The sequence below is a fragment of the Scyliorhinus torazame genome, chromosome 9 (assembly GCF_047496885.1).
Source record: "Scyliorhinus torazame isolate Kashiwa2021f chromosome 9, sScyTor2.1, whole genome shotgun sequence".
Classification (NCBI taxonomy): Eukaryota; Metazoa; Chordata; class Chondrichthyes; order Carcharhiniformes; family Scyliorhinidae; genus Scyliorhinus; species Scyliorhinus torazame.
Window position 1 is genome coordinate 157,230,574 of NC_092715.1, and position 15,245 is coordinate 157,245,818.

The 15,245-nt window shown below is 45.3% G+C and overlaps 1 protein-coding gene across 1 annotated transcript in view; it reads right to left on the reverse strand.

Moving 5' to 3' along the window:
• The window catches only part of LOC140430127 (uncharacterized), a 171,269-nt gene that overhangs the window by 152,215 nt on the left and 3,809 nt on the right, over positions 1-15,245 (reverse strand). Inside the window, exons 2-4 of the mRNA XM_072517639.1 lie at positions 13,671-13,787; positions 10,637-13,301; positions 5,847-5,967 (exon numbers count right to left, since the gene is read on the reverse strand). Of these exons, the coding sequence (XP_072373740.1) occupies positions 5,847-5,967; positions 10,637-13,301; positions 13,671-13,724 (2,840 nt within the window). The 5' untranslated portion in view covers positions 13,725-13,787. The remainder of the gene's footprint in view (positions 1-5,846; positions 5,968-10,636; positions 13,302-13,670; positions 13,788-15,245) is intronic.

Consider the following 15,245-nt stretch of genomic DNA (forward strand, 5'->3'; position numbering starts at 1 on the left):
ATGGCAGGCAGCCCACCTGCATTTGGTTTAATTGAGGTTTGAGGTCCATGTGGCCAATTATAGGCCACCTGTTACCACCACTAGTAATGTAATAGCAGCAGTGGGGGGGGGGGGGGGGGGGGGGGGGGGTGCTTAATTGATAGATAACTCCCAGACAGGTGTAAAATCTGGTCATAGCTTTCTGGGATAGCAAAGGCAGGTTTGACTCTGACTTTCTGTCGGGGAGTGGGGCACGGCCTAAGCAAACAATTCCGGTACAATTTTTAATCCTCTATCGTCACCAGTAACACTGCAATGAAGTTACTGTGAAAAGCCCCTAGACGCCACATTCCAGCGCCTGTTCAGGTAGACGGAAGGATTCAGAATGTCCAATTCACCTAACATGCACGTCTTTCGGGACTTGTGGGAGGAAACCGGAGCATCCGGAGAAAACACACGCAGATATAGGGAGAACGTGCTGATTCCGCACAGACAGTGACCCAAGCGGGAATCGAACCTGGTACCCTGGCGCTGTGAAGCAACAATGCTAACCACTGTGCTTATCGCCCGTTTGCAGGGATACCGGTTGCTGAGCACACCCATTACCGTTGAGACAAGCATCACACAAACATGGAGATGTTCCCTCATTTACTCGGATTGCAGCATTGGCCTGAGCTGATGACTGCTGAGCACACAACAGGGGGTTAGGTATCACTCACTGATACCACACAGTGCAAACAGCCTGTTTCTCTTCAAGGGGAACTGTACTCAGTGGAAGGAAACAGCTGCTTTCTCTCTGTACTGACACTGACTGCATAAATGGAGGACCAAGGAAGACAGAAGGCTCCTTGGTTCACAAATGTTGTGCTGGAACCCTTAGTGACGGAAATTACCAGAAGGAGAGGGACCAGGTTTCCACAGGAATATCCACTAAACAGATTGGGATCATGGAGAAGATGTTTGGTCCGGAGAACCATGCCGCAGTTCCATATGATGTTTAGTGGCCTCATTGATTAAAAATAATAATCTTCATTAGTGTCACAAGAAGGCTTACATTAACACTGTGTCATAATATACACCAGTATATCATGGTGCAGACACACACTGATGGACACACAGTGGGACCAATCAACACACACAACACCGCAGCCAATCACCAGTGAGAGCACACGCATCATAAAGACAGGGGGCATCAGAGTTCCCGTTCATTCGAGCTGCAGCTAGCTAGGAGGACAGAGCTCACAGCCTGCAACACAGACATTCACCATATGCTGAGTGCATAGACTGGTTAGGACAAGGCAAAGGTCTTTAGTTAAAGCTGGTATTGTGTTAACCAACAGTGAGAGTATATTAAACAGTTAATGATTCAACAGAATGCCACGCCTGTGGTGCACGCACCTCGCAGGGTCCCAGCACCCCTTAAGGACCGCCTCAAGCAGCAGCTTGCAGGACCTCCAGGACCAAGGAGTGATTTCCAGAGTCACAGAACCAACCGACTGGGTCAGTTCCATGGAATGTGTAAAAAAGCCTTCCGGCGAATTGAGAATTTGCATTGATCCCAGGGATCTAAATCGCAATATCATAAGGGAGCATTATCCAATTCCCAAGCGCTTCCAGCAGGCCCAACCACGTGAGACCCTGCAGCCCCATGAGTTGGTCACGTCACCTTGGACCAAGGTCGGCATCGACCTGTTCCACGCGCTGGGTAGAGACTATGTCCTGATCGCGGACTACTTTTCAAATTACCCGGAGGTGATACGGTTGCACGATATCATATCGTCTGCAGTCATCCGTGCCTGTAAGGACACCTTTGCTCGACACGGCATCCCACTCACGGTTATATCGGACAATGGCCCCTGCTTCGCAAGCCAGGAATGGTCCAACTTTGCCAGGCGGTACAATTTTGCACATGTGACATCCAGTCCCCTGTACCCCCAATCCAACGGCAAAGCGGAGAATGGCGTCCACATAGTCAAACGGCTCCTCTGCAAGGCTGCCGATGCTGGGTCCGATTTCTACCTCGCCTTGCTGGCCTATCGCTCCGCCCCACTGTCCACTGGTCTGTCGCCAGCCCAGCTGCTCATGGGTCGTACCCGGAGGACGACGGTGCCGTCCATTCATGTCCCAGACCTCGACCACGTTCCGGTCCTTCGACGGATGCAGCTGTCTCGTGCACAGCACAAGGCGGCTCATGACTCCCGTGCAGCTGATCTCCCTGCTCTGGCTCCAGATGACAACATCCCCATCCATCTTCCGGATGGTGGCTAGTCTCCAACCGCTGTTGTCCTTCGGCAGGTGGCCCCCCGCTCGTTCCTGGTTCGTCTACCGGATGGCTCCATTCTGCGCCACAATCGACGCGCCCTTCGTCTCGTTCCACGCTCGCTACGTGATCCTCCACTGTCACCTCGCCCTACTGCTGACCCTGCCATGGACTATGCAGAGATCCCGGTCACTCAGCATCCTTCTCACTCTGACGCAGTCCAGCCCGCTCCTCAGACGGCAGCTCCTGACCCACCCTTGAGGCGGTCAACCAGAATTCGTCGCCCACCTCAGAGACTTAATTTGTGAACTTTGTGGACTTGTAGACTTTCTGAATTGTTCTGTTCTTCCGTTTGATCGTTTACATGGTTTGTATATAGTGTTCATCTCGTTATTCTTGTTGCATACTGTTTTTCTGCACCAGGCACCTTCCCATGTAAATAGCTTAGTTCTCATGTACATAGTCCTGTAAATATGTCTTTCGCTCACACGTAGTCAGGGACATTCTCATCAATGTTGGTGAACTCGCCAACATTGAGGGCATTTAAAAGTTTATTGGATAAACATATGGATGATAATGGCATAGTGTAGGTTGGATGGCTTTTGTTTCGGTGCAACATCGTGGGCCGAAGGGCCTGTACTGCGCTGTATTGTTCTATGTTCTATGTTCTATACATTATTTATTGCCACACATGTACATTCTTTTATAAAAGGGGGGATGTCATAATATACACCAGTGTATCATGGTGCAGACACACACTGATGGGGACACAGTGGGACCAATCAACACACACAACACCGCAGCCAATCACCAGTGAGAGCACACACACTATAAAGACAGGGGGCATCAGAGTTCCCGCTCATTCGAGCTGCAGCTAGATAGTAGGACAGAGCTCACAGCCTGCAGCACAGACATTCACCATGTGCTGAGTGCATAGACTGGTTAGGAAAAGGCAAAGGTCTTTAGTTAAAGCTAGTATCGTGTTAACCCACACTGAGAGTATGTTAAACAGTTAATGATTCAATAAAATAGTGTTGCACTATTTCAAGTGTTGGTGACCTGTATGTGTTCCACGGATCCAGAGCGCCCAACACAACACACTGCAATGAAGTTACTGTGAAAATTCCCTCGTTGTCACATCCTGGCACCTATTTGGGTACACGGAGGCAGAATTCAGAATGTCCTATTCACCTGTCAATTCAATTAACATCAATGGCAACAGCTTCACATGATGTCACCTACCCACCAACCTCTAACATTGCTCAACGCACCACACCCCCATCATTCATTTATCAAGGATTCACCCCTAACACCCAAATATTCCACATCACCATCACACATATTCTAATACTGTCGCTCTCATACCCAGCTCCCATCATTCCACCTACCTTCAACAATTCAGCTATGGCAGGCACATCACCCCAAAACAGTGCAATGCAATCACTGACATTCTGCTCCCTCTCTTGTCGGACAGGTTTGCACATAATAGGAGGGAGCAAAGCACAGGTAATGTTGAATGCTCATTTAAATGACTGGACAGATGGTGCAACAATTAGAAATTCAGTTGTTCTGAACTCAAGAATTATAATAGCTTTAATTCTATTATACAACTGAAAATCTTCCATATGCAGTGCAAGCATATTCACACTGCTGTATAAGTTAAGAGGAAAGCCCACCCAAAGACACAGCCAAAATAATGTCCTTGACCAGAGTTGTGCTGTCAGTAGCACAAGTCAAAAAACCCTCCATGAAGTGCCGTCAAAAACAGCAGAAACAAAATGCAACGGTCTGGATATTCATGGAATCATAGAATGGTTACAACACAGAATGGGGCCATTTGGCCAGCCCATACCAGCTTTCTGCACCTAGTCCCACTCTCCTGCATTTTCCCCTAGCTCTGCAAATATTTCTCTTCAAAATAAAATTGTACAATTATCTGAAGGCCTTGATTGAATCTGCCTCTCAGGCAATGCATTCTGGATGTTAATCACTCACTGCGTAAAAATGTTTTTCCTTATGTCGCCATTCCTTCTTTTGTCAATTACTTAAGTCGGTGTCCTCTCTACTCGATCTATCAACAGGAAAAGGTTCTCCGCATCTATTTTGTCCAGACTCTGCACAATCTTGAACACCTTCATCAAATCTCTTTATAAAGCCCAGGATCCAACATGCTTTATTAACCGCTCTCGCAACATGCCATGCCACCTTCAATGTTTTGAGCACATGAACCCCTAGATCCTTCTCCATCTACACCCACTTTAAAATGTTTTTTTTTTTTTATTGCCTCTTCTCTTCCTTCCTACCAAAATCAATTACTTCACACTTCTCTGCATTAAATTTCGTCTGCCACATTCCACCAGCCTATGTCTTATGTTTACCATTATCCTCCTCACAGTTCACAATATTTCCAAGTTGTGTGTCATCCACAAATTCTGAAATTGAGCCCTGTACACATAAGTCTAGGGCCCGGATTTTTGGTACTGAGGCGGATAGTGCAGGTTGAGAAAATTCCCGGCTCGCCACACCTGGCTCAGGAGAAACGCCCACTGAACGACGTGGGGCTGGATTCTCCCAAAATAGGCTGATGTCCCCACGCTGGCGTAAAAACAGAAATTACGTTAAACAAGTTGACCTAATTCAATGCCCTGCAGGGGGCTAGCAGAGACACGGAGTAAACCTCACAGATTTAGCTGTGGATACGAGCTCCCACACTTCCGGTTTGGAGTCCGCGCATGCGCATGGCGGCGGCCTCCGGCGACTGTGCGAGATCCATGGCGGACTCGGACCACGGAGCCACGAACAGAAAGGAGACCCCCCCCCCCCCGAAAGGCCGCACACCCAAGCATCAAACTGCGTGGATCTAACCCCCCGGCCCCCTACAACGCCCCACCCGGTGTTTGATCCCCCCCGCCCCTGACCAGGGTGGCCGGGGACTGAGTCCGCTGCTGCCATGCCAACATCCCGACAGGCAATAAGTGGTTAGTTCCACGCCATCAGTAACTCGGCCGGTCGGGAGCGGAGGATCGCTTGGTTGGCTTCTGTCAATACGTCCCCAGCCGCGCGGCGTACTCCGCGGTCACACCGATGTTCGGGTCCCGGAGAATCGCCAAACTGGTGCTGGGGCTGTTTACCGTGTGAAACGGGATTCTCCGCCCCGGCCCTGGGCTAAGGAGAATCCAGCCCGTGATCTTCATTCCAGGGGGTACCGACAGGGGATGGAGTCTGGCACACTGCCCCAGAGGCAAATAGGAGATGGCCAAAGTCCACTTCACTTCTCTAGAATTCCGTCCCAATTGATTTATCAAATTTTAGGACCTCGAACCCTTATCCCTCAGGGTGGTATAGATCATTTAGGACTCACACTACTGACTCTAATTCAGCATGTCTTGTCTGAAATCTGTTGCATCATTAATCAGTTATAATAAGAACAGGATTGATGGTGGTTGTGATACCATCTGTGATAGGACACCTGGCAACACTTGCACGTGAAAGTTGCCCATACTGGAGATACTCTACCGCAGAATGTCAATGCATCTTGGACAAGAGGAGATCAAATTAAGGGGGAAATCAAGCTACCTTGCCAATCAATTGCAAAAGGACACTGTACCTTGGCTTTATTGTTCCATATGTATAAGATGACCATGCAATGCTGGACTTTTCCCAACACCTTTGATGTTGATTCAAACTTGATTGGACTCTTTTTCTCCTTCTTGGCCTTATATCTGCATCTTAAAAATAAAATAGTCTTATATTATGTTTTAAAATTCTAACTCTCAGTTAAATATCCCACTTTAATATTATAATTAAAAATCCTGACTGATCTTTTTAAATTAACAAATCTCATTGCATAATAACTTTTCATTATTTTGCCTTGCTGCGCATATGCTCAGTATACTCAAAGGGTCTTCACAGGGTAGACACTGACGGGCTGTTTTCCACAGTTGGGTCATCTAGAACACGGGGACAGAGTTTCGGGAAAAGTGGATGATCATTTAGGGCCGAGTTGAGGAGAAATTTCTTAACACAAAGGGTTTTGAATATTTGGAATACACTTCCCAGGTTGTGGATGTGACACCATTGAATATAGTTATATAGTTAAGACTGAGATGTCTAGATATTTAGCCTCTCAGAAAATCAAAAGAAATGCTGAGCGGGCTGGAAAGTGGAATTGAGGCGATGATCAGCTCGGACTGTAATGAATGTCGGTGCAGGCTCAAGCGGTCATAGTCTACACTGCTTCATTTTTCCGGTATGTTCTTAAGAGACAAAGAAATTGGAACACAGTAAGGCTATATGGCCCATCGATTTCACTTTTCCATGTCATCTGCTTAATCGTCTTGTAGAACAATGTACAATTTTTTTCAATTGCTCCCCCAGATCTCTTCCATCAGGTTCGCCACACACACCTTCAGTACAAGTGTCCCAAATGGCAGGACCTTCATTCCAGGAGCGTGCTGGATTTGGGTTCGCCACTCCTGGATGTTGATTGGAGGTGGCCACGGGGCTGTCAAGTGCTGAGTTGGGTTGGTGAAAAGACCCTCTTCAGTTGCATTGTTAAATATTACCCCCCCCCCCCCCCCCACTCCAATCCTCATTCCAACCAGGCTCATCCACTCATCCCCAGTGACCCCATGCCCTCCATGCTAGCCCATGCTCCCATCCACCCCCAACAGCCCATCATACCCTCCATGCCAATTTATGCCCCTCCACCCACTCCCATGGCCCCCTTAGCCCTTTGCCAACTTAGTTCCAACTCATGACCCTCACCCACCACACAATTTTCCCTGACACTCTCCATGCCAAATCACCCACCATGGGCAGATCTCAGGCCCATGCTGAAATGAAATCAAATAATCATAGAATCATAGAAGCTGTATTTATTGTAGAATCCACTACATAAAAAAAGAATCACATCAGGCCCCAGTTTCCCCTGCTGGCAAAAATAGAATGTCAAAAATTGGGTGGGGGGACGCGAATTCCAAATCCAGGTCCAAAATCTAAGCTAGCACCATAACACCATGCTAAGAGATTGCTGCACTACTGAAGCCCTGTCATGTGGATGTAAAAAATCCCACTGCACTATTTAAAGAGTTGAAGAGCTCTTCTCGTATCCTAATCAATAATTGTCTATCACCGAGCATCACTGAAACAGATTATCTGGTCATTAACCTCACTACTGTTTGTTGCCATGATGTGGAGATGCCGATGTTGGACTGGTGTGGGCACAGTAAGAAGTCTTACAACACCAGGCTAAAGTCCAACAGGTTTATTTGGAATCACTAGTTTTCGCAGCACAGCTCCTTCATCAGGGGGGGTGGCGAGGTGGGTTCCACAACCACATATATAGACAGAGTCAAAGATGCAAGGTGATACTTTGAATGCGAGTCTGTGCAGGTAATTAAGTCTTTACAGGTCCAGACGGAGTTACAGGAGAGAGGGATAATCACAGATTAAAGAGGTGTGAATTGTCTCAAGCCAGGACAGTTGGTAGGATTTCACAAGCCCAGGCTAGATGGTGGGGGGGTGAATGTAATGCAACATGAATCCATATGTGCGGAACTTGACTATCTGTTTCTGCCCAGCGATTCTGCATTATCACGCGTCCTGAAGGCCACCTTGGAGAACGCTTACCCGAAGATCAGAGGCTGAATGCTCTTGACTACTGAATTGTTCCCTGACTGGAAGGGAACATTCTCTGCCTGGCGATTGTTGCGCGGTGTCCGTTAATCCGTTGTCACAGCGTCTGTATGTTGAACCTCGCTGTGTACTGGCTGCTGCATTTTCATACATTAGAATATTGACTGCACTTCAAAAGTAGTTCATTGGCTGTGAAGTGCTTTTGGGATTTCCTGAGGTTATGAAATGTGTGATACAAAGACTTGGGGCAGGATTCTCCGACCCCCCGCCGGGTCGGAGAATCGCCGGGGGCTGGCGTGAATCCCGCCCCCGCCGGTTGCCGAATTCTCCGGCATCGGATATTCGGCTGGGGTGGGAATCGCGCCGTGCCGGTTGGCGGGCCCCCCCCCCCCCACCCCGGCGATTCTCCGGCCCGTGATGGGCCGAAGTCCCGCTGCTGGAATGCCTGTCCCACCAGCGAGAATCAAACCACCTCTTTACCGGCGGGACAAGGCGGCACGGGCGGGCTCCGGGGTCCTGGGGCGATCTGGCCCCGGGGGATGCCCCCGGGTGGCCTGGCCCGCAATCGGGGCCCACCGATCCGCAGGCGGGCCTGTGCCGTGGGGGCACTCTTTTTTGTCCGCCTTCGCCATGGTCTCCACTATGGCGGAGGCGGAAGAGGTGCCCTCCACTGCGCATGCGCGGGGATGCCGTGAGTGCCCGCTGACGCTCCCGCGCATGCGCCGCACGGCAAAGTCATTCCGCGCCAGCTGGCGGGGCACCAAAGGCCTTTCTCGCCAGCTGGCGGGGTGGAAATCAGTCCGGCATGGGCTTAGCCCCTCAAGGTGAGGGCTCGGCCCCTCAAGATGCAGAGAATTCCGCACCTTTGGGGCGGCGCGATGCCGGACTGATTCGCGCCGTTTTTGGCGCAGTTGGCGGACATCGCGTCGATTTCGGAGAATCCCGCCTAAGTTCTTTCTTTAACATATGGTCCCCAGGCTTAGGGCCAAGGCAGCTGAAAGCACAGACAAAATGATGGAGCGATTAAGGTCATAGACGACCAGGAGGCCAGAATTTGCGAATTGCAGAAAGCTCAAAGGGTGTAGGATTGGAGGAGGTTTTACAGTTATGTGAGATCATAGGGAAATACGAAAACAAGAATAAGAATATCCTGTCATACCAGGAGTCAATGTAAATCAACATGTACAGGGACAATGGGTAAATATAACTTGGTGCAAGTTAAGCCACATACAGTAGAGTATACGTAGAATGGGAGGTGGGAGTCTGGTGAGGAGAACATTGAAATAATCGAGTTTTGAAGTAACAAATGCATAGATGAGAATTTCAGCAGCAGATTATCCGAATCAGGAACCGAATTGGATAATGTTATGGAGGTGGGAGTAGGTAACCTTGATGATGAAGCAGATATTTATTTGGAAGCTTAACAAACGGGTAGTTGTTGTAGGAGATAAAAAGCAGAAAATACGTTACAACTAAGACGATTCAATTTGTATCTCGCACACCATTGTATGCTTCCTCCTAACATGCTTAAGAAATATTTTAATGGACTATTCAAAGGATTCCCTTAGACAATAAGAGAAGGTTCTAAACCATATTTGATGTTATGCAGCATTTAAAACCCTCTAATGCTACCTTGAGGGATTCTGGAATGAGCATAGAATTTCTAGCATTGCATGCACCCAAGAATGAAAACTCTGTCGACAACATAAAGGTGATCACAAAATTACAAGTGTCTCCACAAAATTAGGCTGAACTAATGGCTCCTATATGATTGTTCCATTACACAACTGAAGATTTTATATGTCAAATGGGCAGCTTCTATTTATACTAATTATAGTACCCTTAAGTAGAAAAATAACACTCACCAATTAAAGATATTGCAGCACAAGAAAATTAATTAAAATCGTTTTGTTGTGTCATTTGTTAATAAATTGAACTTTTATTTCCACTGCTACTTTTTGAACCAACCAATGGCATTTAGATCACAACACAGTTTACACCCTGTACACAAAAGATCTTAATACCGGTTCTAACCCACACTTAACAGCAATTACTGAACTGTGTAAACCAACACCATAGGTTATTTGATCATACATTAATTTGGTGAGACCATTTGATTACCATGGTTTCCTGTATAACAACAGTAACTCCACTTCAAGAGCATTTCATTGATTGTAAAGTGTTTTAGGACATCCTGAGAAAATGAGAAGGTGCAATATAAATATGGTCTCTCTCTTTTGTGAGTGATGGATAATAGATGTATTTACTTAGCTTACTTACACAGTTATACTGGGTGAATAACCATTTCTGGTGTTGGTGCAAACAGGTGAAATAACAGAACAAAGTGGCAGAACCTTTTGTTCAATTGGTCAGGGGCTGAACTTTCTGCTTAATACAGGACTGTATGACTATCCATGAAGTGAAGCTCTTTGCACTATTCATTTGTAGTGCCCAATCTCTACAACTCTTTGAACTTGTAAGCTCCGATGTATGTGCTACACTGCAGGAGACAGAGGTGTCCTGCCAACACTAGTTCAAGTTAAGATGCACTTTTTGTGTATTGTTCTTTGACAAAATATCTTTGGGTAATCACAAACCCATGAGTAGTTTCTTGGATATCGTAATTCTGAGATTTTAAACTTGCATTTCATAGGGAAATACCAGTTTAGTAAGCAATAGCGCATTGCAATTATATACACAGAGTTTGTCAGAGTCTAGGGAAAAATAAAACAGATGGACCTTTAATTATTTAATAATTACCTTTAAATGTTATTTTTTTGTTATCACACTCTGTAAAAGTTAAACTTTGGTTCTCCTTCGGATTTCTGAACATTTGCTTCCAAAAAACTCTCTGCATAATGTCCTGTGCTATTTCGTCATCGTTGTTTTGCGGGAAATCTTTCTCCTGTGGAACACATTGCAGTACTGAAACTTCTGGCATAATACAGATTTCTTCTGAAGATATAGTTCCTATGTCTGGCTTACACATAGTGCTGTCTTCTGAGTCTTGCATACCATCAATTTGTTTTCTGTTAGTATAATCAGAGAAACATGTTGATGCTTTGAATGAGGCAATATCATTTTCTTCCACTTCCTGTTTCCCACAGTAATTCTTGCTTTCATCCACTACTTCTGTCTGACTAGCATTGTCGTTTAATAATAGCACATCAGCTGGCTGAATTTCCTTTTTTTGCTGTTGGCTTCGGATTTTCTGCAAATGTTCCATATATAGAAGATATTTCTCATAGGTACTTAGCTGAAGGTCACAGGTCTCAGAGGAAACACCAGTGTTAACTTTGGGATGTGTCAAAGGATATACTATGTCAGATTCCACCCAGTCAGAATCTTCTTTTGATGCAGCCATTAAGTTTATTGGTAACATAACTGCTTTCTTTTGTTGAGGACGACCGCTAGGATTCAAGAATGGTATTTTGTCAACATTACTGGAAACTGTAACTAGCTGTGGTGTTATCCCAATAAGAACACATCCACATTCCATGCACCAGTTACCAGTTGAGCTGTTGCCACTTGTGCACTTTGGGCAAAATTTGACCAGATTACCTGCAGAGAATAAAGACTCAAAATTTTCATCTGTGATTTGGCCTCTCTCTCTTTCATTAAGCTGCTCTTTTATAATTTGCGGGTTGCATTTCGTTGAATAGCTAGAATCGGAGAATGATAGTAAAGGCGACGAAGACAACTTCAACATACTATGTGCCTGACAGTCAATTATTTGTTGGCATGTTTCATTTTCCTTATTCTGATTTGCTTCTTTTTTTAATGGATCATTTTCCAAAGCCAGCAGATTTTCTGTCCCTGTCTTGTCCAATGTTTTGCCATTACAACATTGTGGAGATACTGACAAATGTGAAGGCAATGTTTCATTTATATTTGTAAGATTTACATTTCTAGGTCCGTCAGGGAACGGTTCACTGTTTGGTCTTTCCCGAAAAGAACTGACCAACTTTATCCTTTCTTTTATTTCATTTACTGATGTTGTTTTGGTTGGACTTACAATTGTCCCACAGCTTGGAATAAAAGACAAATCCATCTGTGATTTGGAGCTAAATCCAGCATTTTCCAGATTATGGAAAACATCAGGTTTGTCTGCAGCTTCGGAATCTTCTACAGAATTCTTATGGTACCCAGCTGCTAAATATTCCTTTGCTTCGAGGGGTTCCCGTACATAATTATATTTTTCCTTATCACAAAGAGGTGGCATGCAGTGTTGTGTGATGTTATGAAAATTAATAGGACTTGCAAATTGATCTGAGGTGTAACAATGTTTTTCAGGGGATTTTCGAAGTATTACTGTTCTGGCTGATATGGTTGGCTCCACAAATGCTTCCCTTGTTTCTCCATTTCCAGCAAAATCTTCTTCATCTGAGCTACCTTCAAGAGGAATCCAGAAGAATTTATCTCTATTTGGCCCACGCATATCACCAAGTGCAGAATGGTAGTTTGCTTCTGCTGGAAACTCTAATTGAGCCACATGCATTTTACTTTTCCCTACACCTTTAGTTTTCCAGTTGTTATTTAAAACATTATCTCTATATGCATTTCCTTGTTCAGTGAAGCTACTTTTCCAAACGGGATTAGGGAAAAAGTAGTCCTTGCATAGGTAATCACTATCTGTTAATTTATATTGTTCGTGCTTTTGACTTGGGCTGGTAGCTGAGGAGGCCATCTGATCTAATGTCCCACTTCTTCTTAATAAGTCAACTGAATTACAGCTATCAGAAGATCTGCAAGTATCTGCTGAGTAATGATAATCATCCCATCTGTCATTGGAAGAGCCAGTATAGATAATTCTATCAGTATCCCAAGAACAATTAGAAGTAACCGGCTTCTCTGTGTCAGGATTCACATGGCTCACAATTAATTCTTTCTCATTTAATGCACAAGCTTTTTGACACACTCCGGTTTTCATATTCTCCTCACTGTTTTTGAGGATTTCCTGAGCCCAGTTTAGAATATGCCTTAGCTTTTGGATCTCTGATACAGTTGGATTCTGCAGCAAATTATAATCTGGTTTTGGCAAGCCAGCAGTTTCTTTGTCACTCTTAGAAATTGTCAACAATGGTTCCATATCTGTACGATAGGTCTTCAGCACATCTTGAATTCTTGTATGTTTACCTGATTCATTATAATCAAATGCTTTTTCCATTAAGGAATCTTTTTGCTCGGAATTTACCAGATTTTCTTTCAGTGGGTGGCTCATTTTGTGATCACAGCTTCCACGCTTGTCATTAGTTTCCAAACTGCTAACAGTTGTAGGTGCATTTGTGCAGTTATAGTTAGGGCCCACAAAGTAAGCCAAACGCTTAGCTCGAGTAGTCTTCAGTTCACGGGTGCGTGGAGTGTCTGTTTTTAAGATGGTCTCAGCATTTAAATGCTTTGAAGTTTTTGCAGCTGAAGACATTTTCTGCAGGATTAAAAATAATGTTGTTACCTGCTGTAAATAATAACAAGAATACATTTGGAGAGGGAAGTACTATTATAAATTACTTTGCCATGCTATTTAAGCATTCAATATATCATTCATAATACAATAGTACTTATGTTAATTTTCTCCATTACTGGGGATTACATGTTATTTTCAATATTATAAGGTAAAATATCCTCGAATTATATATTTTGAGAAATAGAAAATTCATAAAAATTAAAAACTCTGCTTAACAACGGTCTGTCTGTTACACCAGATCCTTATTTGCGTCTAGCATTAACACACAGCAGTTGTTGGCCAGATATATTTATATAGCATGGAGCTAAAAAGAGTCAAAACATATCTTACTGATTGTTCAGAACTGAATGACGGAGGTGCCTCAGTAGATGGTGGCAGGGGCATTTTATCCTCTTGTTGTCTTCACAAATTCAGCATCTGATGTAAACCATTAATTGTGAAAATCCACTGCAACAGAAATAAGGGATAAACGTTTACCACTGATCAAACAATATACGTCCATCAAAACAATACTTTGAGCTTGTTTGGATTTAAAGAACACTGCACCAAGTATGAAGATACTGAGGCCTGCATTTTCGCTCCAGGGTTCGGTTCACAGAATCAGGAGAATTCCCAGATCTGGGAACCTAGCCTTTAAAGATGGCTGCTCTGACATCAGATTTTCAATCCAGTGGGCCAGGCTGGATTAGAAGTTGAAGCAGGCGATCAAAGAACATCAGAGGAGGTTGCTGTGTTCGGAGGTGGGCTGGGCAGATAGCCTGTCTCAGGGATCTGGCACTGTCCAAAATTTACAACTAAAGAAAAAAAATTAAATATCCCTCCAACCATCACCCTTCCCAAGCCAGCCCACATACTCCCTGTGCTGCATCCATGCCAGCACATGGCACCCCATGCCCACATCAACTCCACGACTCCTCATTTCTTCCATTCCAACCCATGCCGCTCTACCCATACCCCATGGCCCCTCATACCCTCCATACCAATATATTACCCCTCATATTGCCCATGCCAACCTATAACCTCACACCCCACCCCTGGCCCTTTATAGCCCTGTGCCAACTTCTGGCCAACTCATGCCAACCCATGACCCCACCCACTACCCTTCGCCCTTACTCTTACCATGCCAAATCACGTAGCATCCACCATTAGCAGACCTCAGGACACAGGGATGGGATAAATTCCAGTTTTATGAAATTAAGTTCTAAGTATCTGTTGCAGACTTCACAACAACTCAGACCTTCCAATCTTCCAGGGGTGGGGGTGATCTCACCCAGTAGATACCCCAAATAATGTGCTGGACCCTCAGAAGTCCCCAACCCTCACGTGGTCCCATGCGATGACTGCACAAAAATTGCCCAGGATATTCAATCTTCCAGTGGATAATTATACTGCACCGGGAACCATCTGATTTAAATTGGAGACTTTGGATGGCTCTGACTCTCTTACCAGAATGGTTACTCAGGAGAAGTTGGAAAAATTAAAACCACTTCTAATTTCTGGCCAACTATAGGGCTGACACTGCCAACATCCCAGTGGGGCTCCCGAACCTCCAACTATCCCCACACCATAATATCCCTCCCCCCCCCCCCCCCCCCCCCCCCCCCCCACCACTGGACCTTGCTGACTGCACCCTTACACCCCCGACTACCCTCCTGACCCCTTGATTATTACTACCCCTGATCCATCAGACCTCACCCAAATCACCCTACCATCCCCATTGCCCAACCTATCCTATATCCTGCCCACTTACACACTTCGCTTCTCCCTGGCTTCTCATTTAAACTGGCCTGTATTATGGTAGCTAATGCATAAAAAAAGGCATGAAGTCAATTCCCCTGACGCTGCTGTATTAGATTGAGAGGATTTCTGAAGAGTTGCACTGCACATTTCTCACCGGCCCCACGT